At 39.6% G+C, this 20,319-nt stretch overlaps 3 protein-coding genes across 5 annotated transcripts; 1 reads left to right on the forward strand and 2 right to left on the reverse strand.

The window, feature by feature from the left end:
* Positions 1-526: 526 nt before the first annotated feature.
* LOC121984605 (probable lysophospholipase BODYGUARD 1) lies at positions 527-2,659 on the reverse strand. The gene is made up of 4 exons (XM_042537615.1): positions 1,849-2,659; positions 1,438-1,772; positions 1,148-1,347; positions 527-945 (listed from the first exon to the last, which is right to left on the reverse strand). The coding sequence occupies exons 1-4, from the start codon at positions 2,507-2,509 to the stop codon at positions 594-596; spliced, it is 1,548 nt and encodes a 515-aa protein (XP_042393549.1). The 5' UTR covers positions 2,510-2,659; the 3' UTR covers positions 527-593.
* A 1,022-nt stretch (positions 2,660-3,681) lies between these two features.
* Positions 3,682-8,834, forward strand: LOC121984606 (barley B recombinant-like protein D). 3 transcript variants are annotated; one of them, XM_042537618.1, is made up of 5 exons: positions 3,682-3,925; positions 6,571-6,692; positions 6,756-6,791; positions 6,942-7,018; positions 7,653-8,834. In XM_042537618.1, exons 4-5 carry the CDS (start codon positions 6,950-6,952, stop codon positions 8,619-8,621), a joined length of 1,038 nt encoding a protein of 345 aa, XP_042393552.1. In that variant the 5' UTR covers positions 3,682-3,925; positions 6,571-6,692; positions 6,756-6,791; positions 6,942-6,949; the 3' UTR covers positions 8,622-8,834. The 3 variants fall into 3 exon arrangements, with proteins under 3 accessions (XP_042393552.1, XP_042393550.1, XP_042393551.1); XM_042537616.1 differs by having other exon boundaries at positions 6,571-6,791; XM_042537617.1 differs by lacking the exons at positions 6,571-6,692; positions 6,756-6,791.
* A 1,177-nt stretch (positions 8,835-10,011) lies between these two features.
* Positions 10,012-10,821, reverse strand: LOC121984607 (ethylene-responsive transcription factor ERF026-like). The gene has a single exon (XM_042537619.1). It carries the CDS (start codon positions 10,762-10,764, stop codon positions 10,195-10,197), a length of 570 nt encoding a protein of 189 aa, XP_042393553.1. The 5' UTR covers positions 10,765-10,821; the 3' UTR covers positions 10,012-10,194.
* Between the last annotated feature and the right edge of the window lie 9,498 nt (positions 10,822-20,319).

Consider the following 20,319-nt stretch of genomic DNA (forward strand, 5'->3'; position numbering starts at 1 on the left):
ACCACAAGCTTTGCTTATTCCACATGGAAGCAATTAAACTGGTGATCTTTGGTTTGGACTCTAAGCACCAAACCGACGCCATTTCCATCGCCTGCTCACCTACACTGGTGGTCGCTAGCTAGTGATATTGCTCTATCATAGTTTCATGATTCAGCTCACCAACGTAGTACCTTGGTGGCGACCCACTGGCTAGTGTTCTGAAGAGACTACTCTTGATAATCAGATGGATCGAGAGTCGTCAAAGACTGACACTGATCTACCTCATCCTGCTTTTAATATTTTTGCAGTTATATTAAGAACCACTCGTCCTTTTTCGTAAATGATCAAAATACTTGGACATTTTTATAGCTAGCAGTCAGAGACACAGAGTCTTCCTGTGCCAGCCTTTGTGATATATCAAGATTAATTCATTGAGATATTGATGATTCTGACACGAAATAATGCTTCGCATATCGCATTGAATAACTTACTAAAACAAAAACGAAAACAGCCAATTGACAATCAAATCGATGCTCGAAGAGAAGGATTAATTAATCCGCGATCGATCAAATATGACATTGGAGATTGATTGATTGATTGGTTGATTTAATTAATCAGATTTTTTCGGTTTCTTTACAGCATTTATTGGCGTTTTCCCAGATGTCCACGAGCTCGCCGGCGAAGGCCTTCTGCCGGCCGACGACGATGGTGAGGTGGTCCTTGCGGTCGACGACGACGACGCGGGTGCGGGGGACCTTCGACTTGACGGCGTAGCTGCAGTCGACGGGGAGAAGCTCGTCGTCGCGCCCGTGGAAGACCACCACGTCGCAGCTCAGCCGCTCCGCCACCGCCTCCAGGTACGCCTCCACCTTGCCGGCGCCGGCGCCGCAGATGATGTTGTGGAAGGTGTGCCACGAGGCGTTGTGCGTGTGGCAGAAAAACCCATCCATCAAATATGTTCTAATCCTGTAATAATAATAATAATAATAATAATAATAATAATAAATTACTTATTTAACAAGGAAAAAATATTTTGATAACAAAATGAAAATTTAGATGATATTTTAATATTTAAAAAAATGCTGTTGATTGTCGAATCTCTTTGTCATTTGAAAATTATCCATGCGACAATGAGTATATACCGGCGACAAAAAAAGCATATTCCGACCTGTTCCGCGTGACGAACTTGAAGGCGCTTTCCCAGCGGCGGTGGTTCTTGCAGAGCACGAGGCTCGCCACCCGGCTGATGTGCTCGTACCAGCACAGCACCGACGCCCCGAACGCCATCAACGGCCACACCCTCCTCGGCGCCACCCGCCGGAGCACGTAATGTGTCCCGTGCTCCCCCTTCGGCACCGGAAAATATGGCTGCCACCACCGACACTATTCAAATAAGTGCAAAACAAAAGACAGATGATTATATACGAACATAATAGATTGGGCACTGTCGGAGATCACCGGAGCAAGGAGAGTGAGCGACTTGACGGCGCCGGGGTACTTGACGGCGAGCGCCAGCGCGAGGATGGATCCCAGCGAGTGCGCCACGATGTGGAAGCTCTTGACTTGGAACCGCCGGAGCACCGACCGCTCGATCATCTCCACGTGCTCCCGCAGGGTGTAGAGCGACTCCGGCGGCTTGGGGCTCCGGCCGAAGCCCAGCAGGTCCACCGCAAGGAGTCGGTACCTCGACTTCGCTGCCTCCGACACGTTCGGGAACACCGTCTCCGTCCAGAACGCCGACGATGACAAGAACCCGTGGATGAACACAACATCCTCCTCCGCCACCTTCTCCCCTGTCTCATCGCAAAACATTGCAGCAACAATTGGTGTTACAGTGCAGTTTCTGTAATTAGTTATAGATCGCCATACCTTTAGGACCTTCGACGTGGACGAAGAGGGCGTCGCGCTCGCCGGAAGGGGAGCTCCAATGGTTGCAACTCTCGCAGGCGCAGTCTGTCCAGCTCCGGGAAGAGGCGCCCCGAGTCGCCGCCTTACCGCGGGCGCGGCCGACCTTCCCCCGGAGGACACGGACGATGGCGGAGTTTGTGGTGAAGGTGGTGGTGGCGGAAGAGGAGGATGCAGCCGACGAGGAGGAAGAGGAAGCAACAGAGGAGACGAGCTTGAGCTTGCAGAGGTCGTGGAGTGCGGCCTGGGCGAGGTCGGCGAGGAGGCAGGGGCGGAGGAAGAGGGTGTCGGAGATGTCCTCGAGGTGAAGCTTGGTGTCGTCGGAGGAGGCGGAGGAGGTCAAAGAGAGGAGCTTCGATCCGCCCTTCTCCGCCACGAGGATGACGTCATCGTCGTCGTCGTCGGAGGAGTTGAAGGAGGAGGAGCAGTAGCAGGGCTTGCACTCCTCCATCACGTAGTCGGCCATCTTGTACACGAAGCACAGCAATGCGTCTAGTAAATCCAGCACGATAAAGACCAGAAGGCTCACGGCCTCGTTCACCATCCGAGCCACCGCCGCCGCCGCAGATGCCATCGCCGGCAACCAGAGTCCAAATGAAGAAGAATGCTTAGTCTCCTGAGACATGTACTTGATATAAAATGTTGCATGTAAGGAAACAAATTAATTGAAGGTGGTGGTGGTGGTGGTGGTGGGCCGGAGGTGGTGGCCGGAGGAGGAGAGACTTATAAAAGATGAAGATGAATTGAAGAGGTAGCAGCATTAAATTGGGATGTGGGAGAAAGGAGAAGGGGTAGGTGGTAGTTGAACTTCCTGGCAACTTCAGAAGTTATCTGTGAGTTATTCCCACTACTACTGCCATGGCACGTGACCAGCACATGAAGATGAAAGGGAGGATGGACAAATCACAAATTAAAAGTAAAAATAAGAAGGTTGTAGTTTAAAAAAAATAATAAAATAATATTCTATTCTATTATTTATTTCAAAAATAAATAATTTTAATTAAGTTGATTTTATATTTTAAATACCAGTTATAATTATGCAGCAGTTTTGTAACTATTTTAAAATAATTTTAATTAAATTGATAAAAAAATATCTCAATGTAATAATATTCTATGTATAATAATTTTGACTAAAATGAAATAATTAAAATTTCATATTATAATATGTTATATATTATATAATAGTACTATATTAATATTAGAATAAAAAGTATTTTTAATACAAAATATATAATAGCACTCCTATTCACTTATTAAAAAAAATAAAATCAGTCCTTAATTTTTTTTCAAAGTACCCTATCTCATATAATATTCTTTTTCCTGATGCATATACATTTGAAATTCTTATCATTATTTAATTTATGAATAAATTACTCTAATTATTTTATTATTATTTCAGTCTTTTTTTATTTTAAAACATTTTTATGATTTATATTATTTGAAATTGAGGTGTTTTGATTTTTTAATCTAAAATATAATTTTTATATTTTTCAATAAGTATGAAATTTATTAGAGCATTAAATATGATACGATGGATTTCGCCTTCCAAGAAAAAGGTTATTAAACCTACGAAAATTTTCTTAATTCATATTTATCATTATTAAATTGCTAATGATAAAATGCATATTATATTATTATTCTAAAACATCTTAAAATAAAAAATATTAATTTTAAATTTTATAAAATATATTTTTAGGTTTTTGTTAAGATTAATTAAATTTAAGAGGCCATGTTGGAAAATATTAACTGTCAAGGTGTATTTTGGAAATTGCACTGATGCTCGCGACCCCAAGTACCGAAGAATCAGAAGCCGTGGCATCACCCTCTTCCCCTTTCACCTGCCGTGCCCTAGATGCGATTACACCGTCTCCGCTCCTCCGCCTCCGCCATTGCCTCTTTGTCGCCGGTGGTTGGTCATCTAGATTCTTCGGAGTGCGGCTATCTGGCTCAAATGGTTGCTTCGTTGAACCGTGATGCCCCTCCGCTCACCCCACTGGTGTCGCAGCTTCTCCAATCGTGATCTCCGCTAAACTCCTCCTGGGTAAGTATCCGATCCCTGCTCTATTTATCTCATGGCTGGAATCTTTTCCTCCAACGTTGTTCTCTCTTTGCTGTCTCTTGGACGACAAGGTAACCATCCCAATGCCCCTTTTCTTCCTTACCTCTTCTGTCTCTGTTCCTCTTTCTTTTGTTGACTCGACTTCTTGAGTGTGACTACAATTGGACAACTTTTACTGCTTTAAGATTTATTCTTCTTCTGAATTAAGTATTGTTTGCTGCAAATGTTGCAATGCATCATGTAGAATGAAGGCGATTGTGTAATGATCTGACTTCATTCTTTTAACCGAAATTGATTGGATAATGCATTTCTCTATTAGTAGGCTTTGTTTGAGATATCAAGTTTTGCTCTGGATAAAACATTTCCCATTTGCCGAGTTTTGTGCATCTAGATAAGCATTGGATAGGTTCTGTTCCCTGATAAATGTATAGATTAAAGATGAAAGGTAAGATTTTTTTGTTGATAATAAATAAAACAATGACAGATAGAAACATTTTCACTTTTTCAAGTTGTTTGATGAGTACTGTAAGGGAATCTATCTCTGAGTATAAAACTTAATGGTCAGTGGTGGTTTTAGGAAAATTTGTTTGTTCATAACACTAGATTAATAAGTTTAGATAAACATTTAAGTCTAGGTGACAATCTTTATGGAAATTTAGAAATCTTTAGGTGTTCAACGTTACCTATCACCTTTTGTGGCTTCCAAAATTAGGATATAATGATTAACTTACTAATTTATTAATTGAACATATATAATTTGTTTTATATAATACTGTAACTTAAAAGGTGTTATTCCTTTTCTGTTTAGACTAGGACATTTTCCCACTAATGATATATTGTTTTATGCAATGCAAATTTAAATTATATAGTACATTCATTATTTTTTATAATTATTTGGCTATTAATGTCACTCCTGTGTTCTCCAATCAGAATTAACTGATCTTATGTTTTCCAAGAATAATTGATGTTTGCTTTGTTTGATCATACAGAAACGCAAATACGATTAATCACTAGTGCCATAGGGTTATTAAAACTTAAAAGTGATAAGCTGTAAGGTCGTTTGTTGCTCAAAACAAGTCACTCAAGAGAAGTACGACTGAATATTATAAATTATTTAAATATGGCACTGGATATGGTCATCTAAATAACATATGCCTATGATTACATTTGGGAATTAGCATAGTATTATTGTGCCAACTCAAAATGTCTTTGGATAGTTTGGTGATCTTTTATTTTCCTATAAATCAGTTTCTTTTGAAGACCTTTTTTAGAAAATCAATTTATTTAGAAGACCATTTCTAGAAAGTATTTTTTTTCTTTTCAAATTGGTGGAATCAGACCCATCCTGTTTTTCAAGAAAGTTGATTTTATCTTTCTTAAAATTAGACCACCTGTCACTTCTGCCCACAGCATCAGAAAAATTGAACAGATTGAGAAGGGGAGGAGAAATATAAGAATTTAAAGCTTAATGTTCATGTCATCCCATTGCTCTTCTGTGCAACTGCAGTGTCCTTCACTTGGCTTAACCCACTGTGAGAAATTGGTTTAACCTTCCATGTGTGGTCTGAAGGACTCAATATCCACAAAATATTTGTGCATGCCCACTGAACTAGTATTGATTCGTAGTGTCATCTTTGTAGTCAGGCAACTCTGATGTTTATCATTGTGTAAGCATTTTGGATCTAATTGGCTCAGAACTACAACTTACTGGATAAAGTGCATGATTGAGAAATTATGATGATTGAATTTCTCTTATTCAACTACAACTACAATAACACAATCAAGGAAATGAAAAATTGAAAAAATTCATACTGTTTGTTAAGGAGCAATCTTGTCTAAGAGAGTTTGGGGAAATGGAATGAAAGCATTGGTTGGGTTAATGCATTGTTGGAAATGCAAAAGTTGCAGTCTAAGTTATCTTATACCATGTTAACGATTTACTCATATCTTAAGATTATGCAATCTGGAGTTCCTTTTCTTCCACTTGGTCTAATATAAAACATGAATGGTTATTAAGGCTACAATTACTGTGAGGGATTCTGATTCTGCATAAAGGGTAGGAACAAGATGCCCCTTTCCAATGATTGCAGATGGAAGGGAGTCTGTGGAAAGGATTTGTGCCAATTTTACTTTCTGCCTATGTACAGGTCGAAATGAAGAAAAGAGCTTTCCAATGGGCAAAAACACAGTAATGCCTTTGCTTCTATGCCCCATATGGCATTCATCACCAGGGCATTGAGGCATCAGTCTGTGAGGTGACAAGTGTAGCAAGGTTAATTGATTCTTTCGTTCTTCTCATCTCTCTCCTCTCTTTTCTTTATCAGCACCAAGTAATCAACCTTAGGATTCCTCTCCTTGCTTTCACTTCTCTCCTTTCCCTCTCCCTTCTCTTGTTTGAAGTAATCACAGCCGAAGTGTTCATACTGATAGTCGTAAGCATTTGTAATAATTATGTTTATTTACTCTGACAGCTCTTACTTCTGTAATTATGTTACGTAACGTTTTTAATAACTAGATTAGAAATACTGTGTTCTTCTAGCTATAGGAATTTGTTGTTATTTATCTTTGTCTGACAATTGCTGTCATGTTCTATATATAATCTAACAAAATTAATCTGACGTATGCAGATGTATGATGTCAATAACCAATTTGCAAATACCTATTTGCATGACCAAAGACTATGAGATTTTTGATGCGAAATCTGCTTTCTGCCTTAAGCATTCTTTTTTTTTACCTTCATAAACCAATGGTAATGCTATTTAAAGAGAGCATGGTGATATCTGGCCAGAGTTGAATAATCTTTTTTCTACAGGACTAGTTGTTCTTTTTTGCCGTCATATTTCTCAATGTAAGCCTCGCAATTTTTTTTTTTCTCAATTGTGCTTTATATTTTATTTTGTTCAGTGATAATTTTGAAAATTGTATTATCTGTTTTCACCAAATGAGAACTCTCCTGTGTTCAGCTGGTAACAGAAGTTTTTGATATGTCTTGTCTCAGTTTCCCTTATGGATGAGGTGGGACATAGAGAAAATGCGAGACACAAAAATGACCAATATAAAGCTGTTCATGCACAGGTATCGTTTTGCACCAATATTTGAGTTTTTAATTTATTTTTTTTTGCCCATTCTAATGATTAACAACCTTAAAGATTAGGCAAATTACTTTTTCGGTTTTAAAATGTAATATTTCAACTGAACAAGCTGATAGGTAACAGTTAGTTCCTGAAAAAAAATATTTTCTCTATGTTAATGTTTATATATTTGAATATTTCAATCGTAAACCTTTTTGTGTTTTCTCTGAAAGTTGATTTTTATTAAAAAATTTGCAAGTTCCAATTATAAACCAGAATGAAGGTATTTGTGTCTTCCGTTGTTGGTAGTCTTTTACTGAAGTTACTAGTATGTTTTTTTTCTGGTTCTGTTGCTTCAGTTTCATTGGAATTCCTAAATTTTTAACTTATTCTGCTTAGCAACTAATATCTGTTTCTGCGTTCTGTTGCTTCAGTTTCCTTGGAATTTCTGAATCTTGACTTCTTGTGCTTTATCTACAAAAAAACCTCAAATTGTGCTCATGCAAGATGAGTATATGAGCATTGTAACTCACATGAATACTTATATGGTTTCCTTCGTTTATAATTAAATAATTTGTATTTTTAAACACATTCATTTTCTCAATTTGGTATGCATCTAATTTTGGTCGGTGTTACAGTGGATGATGCCTCAACACCAGCTTAAGGAGAATCAAACCATAAAACTCTTAATGGCTGAGAGGGAGAAAGCGCTCCAAGAACGTGACATTGCCATTGCTGAGAAGAAGACTGCTTTGGTCGAACGAGACATGGCATACCTCCAGCGTGATACAGCAATTGCTGAGAGGAATGGTGTTATCATTGAACGGGACAATGCAATTGCCGCCCTAGAGTATGCCCGCGAGAGTTGCATGAACACTAACTGTGCAGCTAGCTGTTCTGTTCCTCGTGGTACAAAGCACATCTACAATAACCAGCGGCAACATCTTCAGCCTTTGCCCTCTCCAGCACACCAATCACATGATGCTCCTTGCTGCCAAACTCAAGATTCACCAATTAATGATGCATTTCCCAGCTCTGGTGGTTCCGAGTCTGGAATGAAATTCAACAAGGTGAAAAGGTCAAGGAAGGATACTAAAACCCAAGACTCGTCAGCTAAAAAGACGACAAAGTCATCTCGAAAGAGTAAGAAGGGTGTGGGCGACGATTTGAACAAGCAGGTGACTATTGCAAGAACAACTAGCGAATGGAAGGGTGAAATTGCCATTGCAGAGGATCTAAACAAACAGGTTTCCTTGACAAAGTATAATGAGTGGAAGAGTCAAGACCTGAGTCTGAACCAGGTTTCCTTTGATGACTTGGCAATGCCAGTGCCCGTCTGCTCGTGCACCGGGAAGTATCAGCAGTGCTACAAGTGGGGGAATGGTGGATGGCAGTCTGCTTGCTGCACCATGACTCTTTCCATGTATCCATTGCCAATCATGCCTAACAAGCGCCATGCGCGAGTTGCAGGTCGTAAAATGAGCGGAAGTGCATTCAGAAAACTCCTCGGCAGACTTGCAGCAGAAGGGCACGATTTGTCCCAGCCGGTGGACTTGAAGGACCACTGGGCTAAGCACGGAACCAATCGCTACATCACCATCAGGTGAGAACCAACTGCTTCTTGAGTTTCCGAGCATTGTGAAATGCCCTACCGCCTTCGACCTCTGGTGAGTATTTTGTATGGAAATAGCCATCTGCAAATGTAAGACAGACTTAGATCGATGTATATCATTATGCATGCATTAGCGAACACACTGACTCTGTCATCATGGTGTCTGGTGGTTGTAACATATTAGTTGATACACTTCTTCATTGTCCAATCCTGTTGCATTGTGCAATTAGAAATTTGACAGGATAAGCCAAAATTGGACCTCAACTCCGAGCTTGTTCTCGTCTCGCCTTCTGCCAATGGTGGTGGCCTGATGGCCGTGGAGCTTGAGAACGCAAGGCTTGGCGACCAAGAGAAAGCCTTGGTTAGTTCTCTTTCCCTGAATCAAAGTTAGTTGTGTTATTTCCCTTACCTCTAGTGTTGTGGTCCAACTAAACCAAGTTATGTGTGATGGTTACTTAACATGGTTCAATTGTGGTTGGCTCGATCCTATCCATTCTTCATAGTCATCTTTTAACTTACTTTGTTAGCCTTTGTCAAATACATTATGCACACGTAGTAGTTCCTTTCGATTAAAGAATAAATTATAGAAGGGAAAAATAACTAAGGATGAATAATAATAAGTTCATGTATTATTTGTAATTATGCATCCTTGGTTGCTTCTTGAGGTCGATCAAGGGGATGAAGGGGTTGGTGCTTTTTTGATGAGAAGGTTCGGTGGTTGGCAATGGAGGGATGCTTGTCGTCGGTGAAGGAGTGGTCACCCGATCATGATTAGCATATCTACGATTCCCTGTTTGCATGGTGATCACAAACTCCCATTCCTATTTGGCATTGCTCTATTCCAACTAAATTGTCATCTCTACCATTTCCTATCAAACTTTCCTCCACTTGATGCTCTTAGTTTTTATTATTTCATTTGAAAGATATCTCATGATCTCCAAAATGTACAAATCATCTTATGACATAATATGAGTAATTCGATTTGATACCAAATACTAATTCAAATTTCTTAGCAACATGTATCATATTATCATATCTACAAATATAAAAGTCATTGTCCAAAGTTACATAACTCATATTGTTCTTCCCCAATCCTTATTTCTCACCTAGTAATAATAATAATTATTATTATTAATTAAAGTCAAGTCAATCTTACAAGATTTACGCATGCTTTTCCGCCTTGCATTTCCTCATTTCCTGTAAATTTTTATAATATTATAATTTTATATATGATTATAAAATTTAAATTGTGATTGATTAGAACAATTGAGTCTATAAAATTGTAATATTCATCTATTGTTTGTTTTTTTAAAAAAAAATATAATAGAAGCTTGAGATTTATGATAAAAGCCTTTAAAATTAATATTATGCGAATTTATCCAAAGTATAGATAAAGCCATAATACCATTCCTCTTATATTAATTAATACAGAAAATACGTCTGTATAACGTATATATATTTATATATATATCCACAAAAGTGGAATAATAATAATAATAATAATAATAATAATAATAATAATAATAATAATAATTAATTTTACAAAATACTACCCATAATGACGTAATTTACGGATAGGTCCACAGGCCCTCGCCGGCGACAGAGACCTCCGGCGAATCGTCGGAGCCATGCGGGCTCAGCCGCGGCGGGCTCATCAGCATCCCCTCCGCCATGCTCACCAGCAGCTGCGGCATTTCGTAGATTTCCTCTTCGTCAATGTATTTCCCTCCTTCCACCACCTCCGTCTCTACCGCGGCCGCCGAGCTCTGTTCTGCGGCCGACTCGTGCTCTGCTCGCTGTCCCTGCTTCAGCGTCGCGGCCACGGCCGCCGAGGCCGCTGCGCGAATGTGCGTCGGGGAGGCCGACGCTGGAGCCGGCCGGTCGGCGATATCGTCGGGGAAGTTGAGCACGGCGTCGGCGCCGCGGAGGGCGCGCGCCGCCACGTCGTAGGCGACGGCCGCCATCTCCGCTGTCGGGTACGTGCCGAGCCAGATGCGAGTGGCCTTCCGCGGCTCGCGTATCTCCGACACCCACTTGCCGCTGCGGTTGCGCACGCCGCGGTAGCGCCGCTCTGGCGAGAGCAGCGGCGCATCGTGCCCCTGGTCACCGTGTCCTCCGGCAGAAGTGTGTTCCGCCATGCATGAGAGGGGAGGGCGAGAGCTCGAAGGGGAGGTTAATGGCGAGGAAGTGAAGCATTTCTTATATGGGCGGTAAAAAATGAAAGATCTTAAGTGGCGGCGGCGGCGTTGGTGGTGGCGGCGTAAGCGTGGGGTTTTCGCGTCGAAGGAGAGGTGGATTTGGGCCGCACGCGCTTTGCATGCTGGAGATTAGCTGTTGTCCCAAATACTTACTGCGGTATTTTTTTAAAAATTCGAACCGGACCGGACGGTTCACTCGGTTAGACCGCAAATTTAAGGCCAAATCGGTCTGTTTCACAATTCGAGCTCATCCGAGCTGGACCGGAGGCTCAGTACATTAGACCAAAATTAAATCAGAAATTTTAACGGTAATTGATTGAACTAATTACTTATCTCAGATACTTAAATCACACTTTGCTCCCAAGTTTTTAAACATTCATGGTTCGATTCTACCATATATTATAATTTTTTTTTTCAAATGTACTGAATTTTTTAACTACAATTTATTTATTTATCCTTAAAATTCACTCAATTCGTTTGAGTCGCTAGATGTGTCCAATTTGCTAGACAATCTAAGTCATTAGGGGAGAAAATAAATTAATAATAATTAAATGATTAAAATGTCATAATAAAAAACAAGAAAAGAAAAGCAGCACGTTTATAAATTGATATTTTAAAATTATTTTAAATCAAATATTTAAATGAATCAAAATAACGACCATAAAGGACAGCGATCAAATTAAATAACATTAATAAGGCACGTAAAATCCAGCCGACATATCAAGTTGCATGCGAAGTTAGGGCAGAGTCAAAGATCTGCTTTATTCACTTGTCTTGACAAATTATCTATTATATTATAAATAAATATTATTATCAAAATAACATTCCCAATCTATTTTAGATTTGTTTCTGACGATAGTATACTAATTATGATACCGTAATAACAACTGTGCTACAATTGCTAACGATCCTATAACTTATATAATATTTATATTGGAATAATTATAATTGTTATAATATACCTTGAGAGATGTCACTGCGTATCAATTATGATTTTATAATATTGAAAGAAAAATAATTTTAGAATTATTATTGATCCTACCTAAAAATCATGAAAAAGACTAGCTAGAGATGTAATTCCTGTGTTAACTAGATGTATACTCTGTTCTATTTTATAACACGTGAAATATCAGGGTCGGGCCAGGGAAGGATCCCGTCATCGGCCCTCTGACACTCAAGTCAATCACCGGAATAGTAGAAGAAAGCGGAGCAACAGTAAATGTAAGTGTGAATAGTGAATAACATGTATCTTCACTGATACATAGACCCCCTTTCATATAGCGCTCCAGCGGGCGACGTGCACGATCTTGGAGAGACATTATCTAATTACTATTTTTTATTATTACTGTGCTAACATTGTCTTGCAGGTTATTGAACTAATGCCTTTTGCAGAGTAATAAAAGCATAAAAGGCCTTGGGTGAAGTGTGTCCAAGGCGCTTCCATAGTATGGAAGGCGCCTTCGTATTATTCATGGAAGACATCTTCCACAGGATAAAATTTAGACTTTGCGCATATAAGGAGCATGTAGTTCGGGATCAGATTCCTTATATTGGAAGCGTCTTCAAGGCTATGGAAGACGCCTTCTATGCTCAATAAAAGGATGTTTCACCCAAGACTTTAATAACAACTTCTATATGAGCTTCTACAAGTCCAATCAGCTTTCTAACTGCTCCGGCTTGTTGCTATTCCCCTGCTGTGACTCTACTACATCCGACTGGCACAGAGAAGCCGCCCAAATACCGAGCTTGAGCCGACCGACTACAAATAAGTTTTTGGTAAAAAGTTGATTACTGTACTTATTTTTTTGCAAATGGGAAGTGTCGCGTGTTACACTTCTCCGACTTTCCTTATATTTGATTACTTTTCTAGCGGTTCCGGAAGAGGATTTAGTGGATTACCCGTCGATAAGTCTACGGGACCTGGGTCTTAGAGTAGGAGTCGACGAAGGCTCCAAACTAAGTAAACTGACCGTGTCTGTTTCTATTTTTCATGTTTGATTTTTCGTTGTGTACTTTGTGTTCAAAATTGACAAAGTCAGTTTCTAAAACCATGTGATTCACCCTCCTCTCACGTGCATCTTGATCTAACACAATCTCTCTCTTTTTGATGTTTCACAATATGTTTAAGTTAGACTAACCCATATTAGTCCAACCTCCTTCTTCACTATGCTAAAGCATGAATGAGGGTTTCTTAACTTAACCCTACATCTTTCTCAATGGGGCGGGTTGAAACCCGGCCCCGTAACAAACCCGCCCCAGTGGGGCGGGTTTAGACTCTCCTAAACGGGTCTTAAGGCGGATCCGAGGCGGGTCATGGGTTTAACCGAACTTGCCCCGTATAATAATTTTTTGATTTTTTTTATTAATTATTAATTGAATAAAAATTGATAATTAATTTTTAATTGAATCAAAATTGATAGATTTTAATTTGTGATAATATTTTTTTGGTTACAAAATTTTTTTAATATAAATGTTGATTTTTTTAATGTTTAATTAATTTTTAAAATTTTTTATTTTGTATTTCAAAAAAATAAAATATGACGGGTTTAGCGGGTCTAACCCAGATTCACCTCGCCGGGTTCGCGGGGCAGGGCGGGGTGGGTCTAAAGGGAGGCAAGGCGGGTCCCAGGTTTAGCCAACCCCACCCCAATCCAGACCCGTTGCCATCCCTACTTAACCTCCAAATATTCTAATGAAAGTTTCATACCTTTCACTGTATACAATGCTCTTCCTTGAGCATTCAACCAATATCATTCTAAAAATCTTTTTTTTTATTCAAATCATGCCTTTAAGGTGTATCTCCCCTTCAAGACATGCTTTATCCTTAACCATTGCACCAACAATGATTTTGAGTTCCTAAAACTTTAGAAAATCTCAAAATTTGAGTCATAAAGTTAAAAATTCAACTTTGAATCTAAACATCTTCTTTAACTCTAAATTAGTCCTCTTTAATCATTCCTTTCTCATTTGCATCATGAAAATTTCTTTTAAATATTTATCAAAACATTTCATAGGATTAAAAATAGCTAAATTGATTAAACATAACTTAATAGGCCAAAATAAGACTATTTCAGCCAAACACAACACTACCAATTGATTGGCTTCAGCTACCAATAGATTCTAATTAGTGTTAATCGATTGACAAGAGCTGTCAATCGATTATCGCATGTGCCAATCAATTAGGCCTAGTGGCCAATTGATTATGTAGGATCGATGCGCACGTGAGGGGTGATGAATCACGTGATTTTAAAAATAAACTTTTTCTTCTTTTAAAATGAGTACGTAGTGGAAAATTAGAAATAACGTCAGAATAAAAACACAAGAACTCGAGGAGTTACTTGGTTCGGAGCCTTTGGTGACTCCTACTCCAAGACTTATGATTCCTCGGACAGTATTGATGGGCAATCTACTAAAATCCTCTTTCAAAATTGTCGAACGAGAGAATTGAATACAAGATATCACCAAAAGGGAAGTGTAATAGCTTACACTCCCTTTTTGCAAGTAATAAGAAACTATAGTAATTAATTTTGTTACCAACTCGTAAAAAAGAGGATCCGGAAGCGATCAGGAGTTGGTGTCGATCTATTGGCAGCAATTGGAAGTTGCGGAGCAGTAGCATAGCAACAGTTAGACATGTTCGCAGTAGTAGAGAAGTCTTTGCAGGTTGTAGAGAAGATATATGTTGAAGGATACTCGAACATGGCTTATATGGACTGTTGAGGATGCCTCCAGCTTCGTCCAAGGCGCCTCCCGTAGCAACTTTTATCCCCTTATCTTCGGAATCGATAAAACCCGTAACCAACGGATTTTATCCTCTAGAGGGCGCTTTCAAAGCTTTCCAAGGCGCTTCTAGTGCCAAGCATCAAGGCGCCTTCATCTGTATGGGAGGCGCCTCCGCGCCCTTCCGCATGGGGACTTCGATCGAAGCATCTGAGGTGCCTCCACTCGAACAGGAGGCGCTTTGGGTCATTGTTCATCCTAGGCTTGAGTCACTTTTTGCTCCTTTCATCCTACAAAATGTGTTAGTCTAAAAAACAAAGTGTAATCCATAAAACGAAATTAGCACAATAATAAAATAGAAGATTATTAATTAGATTATGTCTCTCCAAGATTAAGATCTAGTCAAGGTTTCAATTTAGGGATCCAAAATGAAACTAATTTGGACCTGCGTCTAAAGTCCCTAATTAAGACTCGTTCTTACTGAAATACTTTCTTCCAGTGACTTATCTTACTACATAGAATCTCTTGACTCACTTTCGGCCCACCAAGTCTTCTTGCTAGTTGTCAGGTCCACAGATTCAACTGAATTTCGATCAGCTGTAAGGTCCCGCGAACCCAATTAGACTTTCTGCCAAATATCAGGTCACTCCTTAACCTATCTGGACTTCTACACCAGCTATTAGATCCCCCAGACCTAGATAGATTTCATCCTAGTGTCAAACTCGTCAAGTTCTGCACACTTAGTAGAAAGTTAGATCACACCATACCTAACTTTAGTCCATTTATCATTTATTAAAACTTAGGTTTGATCATTGGTGCCAACTATACCAATAGATTTGAGTTTCTGAATTTTGAATTCAAATTCAAATCGAATTTCAAAAACTCATAAATAATTCTATAATATTCAAAAACTTATGAAATTTCGCTTCGACATTACTTATATCATATTATATCAGGAAAAAATAGTTTTCTATGAAAATAAGTCTCATTTTCAAATAATAATACAACATTAGAAACTATTAAAAGCTTTAATGTTTCATTATAACTTTGTATCTAACTAATCATTGGTGATTCCTACCAATAAATATACTTCACAAAGGTTTTCTAAAATAATTTTCAAAAATAATTTTCAACCATGATCTATGGGCTAAATGTACAAAACTTGCACATTAGTTTTCCCCATTATAGGACTTCACATAATCTATGTATTTTGATGAAACTAAAACTCAAATAGATGCACTAAATCAACATCTTAAGTTTTGTTCATTCTCCTAATATCTCTCTTATATCTAACGTGTCTCAATACTTATACAAGTCAACTTTAGGGTCTTTATGAGATGTAAAATGAGTTTTTCCTAAAACTAAGTGTTGGATCGCGACGGCGGGCTAGAAGGAAGGTTGAATAGCCTGAAAAATAATGAAACGAAACCCTTCTCGACTTTTCTTAAACTCACACTTGCATAAAGTAAATTAACTAAATAGAACAGAAAGAAGAGGCAAGAGGATTTTTACTTGGTTACAACCGGGGAGGTTGTTAATCCAAGGAAAGTGTAGCACTAAATACTCCTTCAGGCGAAGAAGCCTCTTATAGCAGTAAAGTGTAAAAACAAAGAAGCTAATCTAAAAATGAAGCGTACAAGTGTTGAAAATGAATTGCTTGAGTTGATTTGAAGCTTCTGGACCAAGGCTGTATTTATAGCCTTGGTCGGGGTGCCCCGAAGTGTTCCGGGCGCCCTAGGGGGATAAAACTTTATCCCCAACGCACAGATCTCGGTTTGATCAAGATCTGGATATACTTTCGGTTCGGGCGCTCGGAAGGGTTCCGAGCGCCCCGAACTATTCCGGGAGCCCCGAGTGGGAAAGTCAACCTCGTTGACTTTTTCAGCGGGGGTCTTCTGCTCCGACTCCGTTCGCCTTAGTCTGAGTCTTCCGCGATCGCTTGGGTGATCTCTATCTTCCGGAATAGAACTCACCCGAACCCAATTTCCGGTCTTTTCGAGCAGGCTTCCGCTCCGGCTTCTCGTCCCTCGGAATTGTCGCATGCTTCATTCTCGTCCGTTAGCGTACTCATCCGCAGTCTTCGTCCCTCGGCCGCATCCCGTGCCGACCTTCTCACTAGCTGCGTCTCTTGCTCCCCGAGCAGTCTTCCGCTGCAGCTTCTCGTACCTCAGAACCACCGCACACTTCTTTCTCGTCTGCCGGTGTACTCTTCCGCAGCTGCTCGTCCCTCGGACGCACCGCGTGCCATCCTTCTTGCCAGTTGCATCTTCCGTTTGACTACCTGTGCTCCGAAGCTCCTGCACACTTAGACACAAGGTTAAAAACTGACAGGACCTAACTTAACATGTTGATCACACCAAAACAACCTTGGGGTTCCAATAATCTCCTCCTTTTTGATGTGAGCAACCCAAGTTAAGATAGGATAAATAGACATAAAAAGTAAAATAACTAATTTTGTAATAAAGTGCAAAAATATAGAAAAAGATAGAATTTTAATTTTGGTCTACCTCCCCCTAGACTTATATTTTTCCTTCTCCCCCTTTGATCACATAAAAAAATGGGGTTCAAAGAAAAACTCTAAGGGAAAAAATTTGTGACTTTGAAAAATTTTGCAATAATTTTCAACGAAATAAAAATGTTCTAAGTTAAAAGATTTCTAACTAAAACTTTAAGTAAGAGAATTTTCTAAGTAAAGCTTTAAGTAAGAGAATTTTTTAAAAAAAAACTGACTTAGGAAATTTTGCAAAAATATTTTTGAAAAATTTTTCTAAGTAAAAATTTAAGCAGAAATTTCTAATTTCAGAAGAACTTTTAACTTATTTTTTTAAGTAAAAGTTTTACGCAAAAAAAATATCTAAGAAAAAAAAATATTTAAAAGACTTTTTAAAGCATTATTAAATTTCAACCTTAATGCTTTATCAGAAAGTTAATTAAACATTTTATTTCAATATTTTGGCTTCCAGGCCGTGGCGAGGTACTAGATCTTCTTGGTTATTGGAGCAACAACCACTTCCTTAGACAAAGCCTTATAAAGAAACTCGCTGTTTAATTCTCGCTGAAAGCCCTAAATCCGATTAAAATTTAGATTAAGCAAGACTTAGGAACCCAATATAGGTTCCAACCAATTGGATTAACTAAGAATTTCTTAGGGACATATTTCTTTGAAATATTTCTAATTTGTCCCTTATGATATCTAAAATACCAATTTAAATTGTTAATTTTTCTAACATTGGCATTAGATGAGCATGCATGATTTTTCAAGTTATTTACTTGTACTTTTAATTTATCATTTTCTATTTTTAATTTTTCATTTTCTAATTTAATTCTGTCGAATTCTTCTATTGGGCAAGATTTAGCTAATATTATTTTTAAAATTTTAATTTCTTTTTTTAATTTACAACAATCCTTAGTTAACAATTTAATAAACTTAAATAGTTTATCAGGAGGAAGAGATCGTACCTGACTTACCTTGTCGATCTCGTTATTCGTTTCTCCCCCTGAATTGATGCTATCTTCCGATGTGGCTCCTCCTTCATCGATGCTCTCGATGCTCATTTCGGAAGAGCTTGACTCGCAGTCGTCGTCTTGATGACTTGCCATTAGTGCAACTCCGGAGAAGGCTTCGACTTCTGATTCGGACGACGTATAGTCCCACGTCGCTTTTAATGCCTTGCGTTTTTGAACAAGCTTCTTATCTTTATCTGTGTCCTTATTCCTCAGCTTGGGGCAGTTGTCCTTGACGTACCCTTCTTCGTTGCAGTGGTAGCAACGGATCATCCTTTTCTTTCTACTCTGTGGATGGTTAGTTTTTCTAGAATTACATAACTTCTTAAATCCCTTTACCATCATTACCATTTCCTCGTCGTCGAGAGAAGACTCTGACTCAGGTTCATCTCTAGATGCTTTGAGGGCGATGTTGTTCTTGGACTCCTTCGTACCTGCACATCTTAATTCGTGCACTTCAAATATCGAGAATAATTCTTCCAAAGTAATTTTTTCTAAATCTTTAGATATATAAAAGACATCTACTAATGATGCCAATTTCGTATTTCTAGGAAAAGAGTTTAGTGCGTACCTGAGCGAATCTTGGTTACTTACCTTTTCTTCGAGATTAGAAATTTCGGTGATGATTTCTTTAATTCTTGAGTGCAGATGCGCAACTGTCTCGTCTTCCCCAAGTCGCAGGCTGGTGAGCTGATTGCGAAGTAGATCCCGTCTAGCGAGCTTGGCTTTAGACGTCCCTTCGTGCAGCTTAAGAAACTTTTCCCACAGTTCCTTTGCTGAGTCGTAGTTGCTGATCCAGTTGACTTCTTGTGGCGGGAGAACGCTCAGTAGATGGTACTCTGTTTTGCCGTTTGCCACGTAGTCGGCCTGCTCCTTTTTCGATCACTGATATTTCTCTTTACCTTCCGGTGCTGTAAAATCGAATTCCATAATTAACATTAAGTCAAAATCGGTTTTAAAAAATACCTGCATTCGCTTTTTCCAGCTAGCAAATTCCTCTTCGAACTTCAGCAGGTAGATACTCGGTCCGGCCATTATTTCATTACTTCGTTCGGCGGTTAATCCTCCTGAAGCTTCCTGGCTCTGATACCACTTGTTGGATCGCGACGGCCGGCTAGAAGGGGGGTTGAATAGTCTAAAAAATAATGAAACGAAACCCTTCCCGACTTTTCTTAAACTCACATTTCCATAAAGTAAATTAACTAAAATAGAACAGAAAGAAGAGGCAAGAGGATTTTTACTTGGTTTCAACCGGGGAGGTTGTTAATCCAAGGAAAGTGTAGCACTAAATACTCCTTCAGGCGGAGAAGCCTCTTACAGCCTTGAAGCGCAAAAACAAAGAAGCTAATCTAGAAATGAAGTGTACAAGTGTTGGAAATGAATTGCTTGAGTTGATTTGAAGCTTCTGGACCAAGGTTGTATTTATAGCCTTGGTCAGGACGCTCCGAAGTGTTCCGGGCACCCTGGGGGGATAAAACTTTATCCCCAACGCACAGATCTCGATTTGACCGAGATCTAGATATACTTTCGGTCCGGGCGCCCCGGACAGTTCCGGGCGCCCCGGACAGTTCCGGGCGCCCCGGACAGTTCCGGGTGCCCTGGGTGGGAAAGTCAACCTCGTTGACTTTTTCAGCCTGGGTCTTCTGCTCTGGCTCCGTTCGCCTCAGTCCAAGTCTTCCGCTCGCTTGGGTGATCTCTGTCATTCGGAATAGGGCTCACCTGAACCCAACTTCCGGTCTTCTCGAGCAGGCTTCCGCTCCGGCTTCTCGTCCCTCGGAATCGTCGCATGCTTCCTTCTCGTCCGTAAGCGTACTCATCTACAGTCTTCGTCCCTCAGTCGCACCCCGTGCCGACCTTCTCACTAGCTGCATCTCTTGCTCTCCGAGCAGTCTTCCGCTCAGGCTTCTCGTCCCTTGAAACCACCGCACGCTTCCTTCTCGTCCGCCGGTGTACTCTTCCGCAGCTACTCGTCCCTCGGATGCACCGCGTGTCGTCCTTCTCGCTAGCTGCATTTTCCGCTCGACTACCTGTGCTCCTAAGCTCCTGCACACTTAGACACAAGGTTAAAAATCGACAGGATCTAACTTACCTTGTTGATCACACAAAAATAACCTTGGGGTTCCAACACTAAGAGATTATGCATCTCTATCTAAATATTTTAACTTTGATCATCCTACCTAAAATGTCAATTAATATTATTGTCCTTAAATTCAAGAAATTTGGAAATTATGCATATAAATGAATATGACAGGCATCAAATGAGCATTTTTC

Source organism: Zingiber officinale, chromosome 5B (assembly GCF_018446385.1).
Source record: "Zingiber officinale cultivar Zhangliang chromosome 5B, Zo_v1.1, whole genome shotgun sequence".
Classification (NCBI taxonomy): domain Eukaryota; kingdom Viridiplantae; phylum Streptophyta; class Magnoliopsida; order Zingiberales; family Zingiberaceae; genus Zingiber; species Zingiber officinale.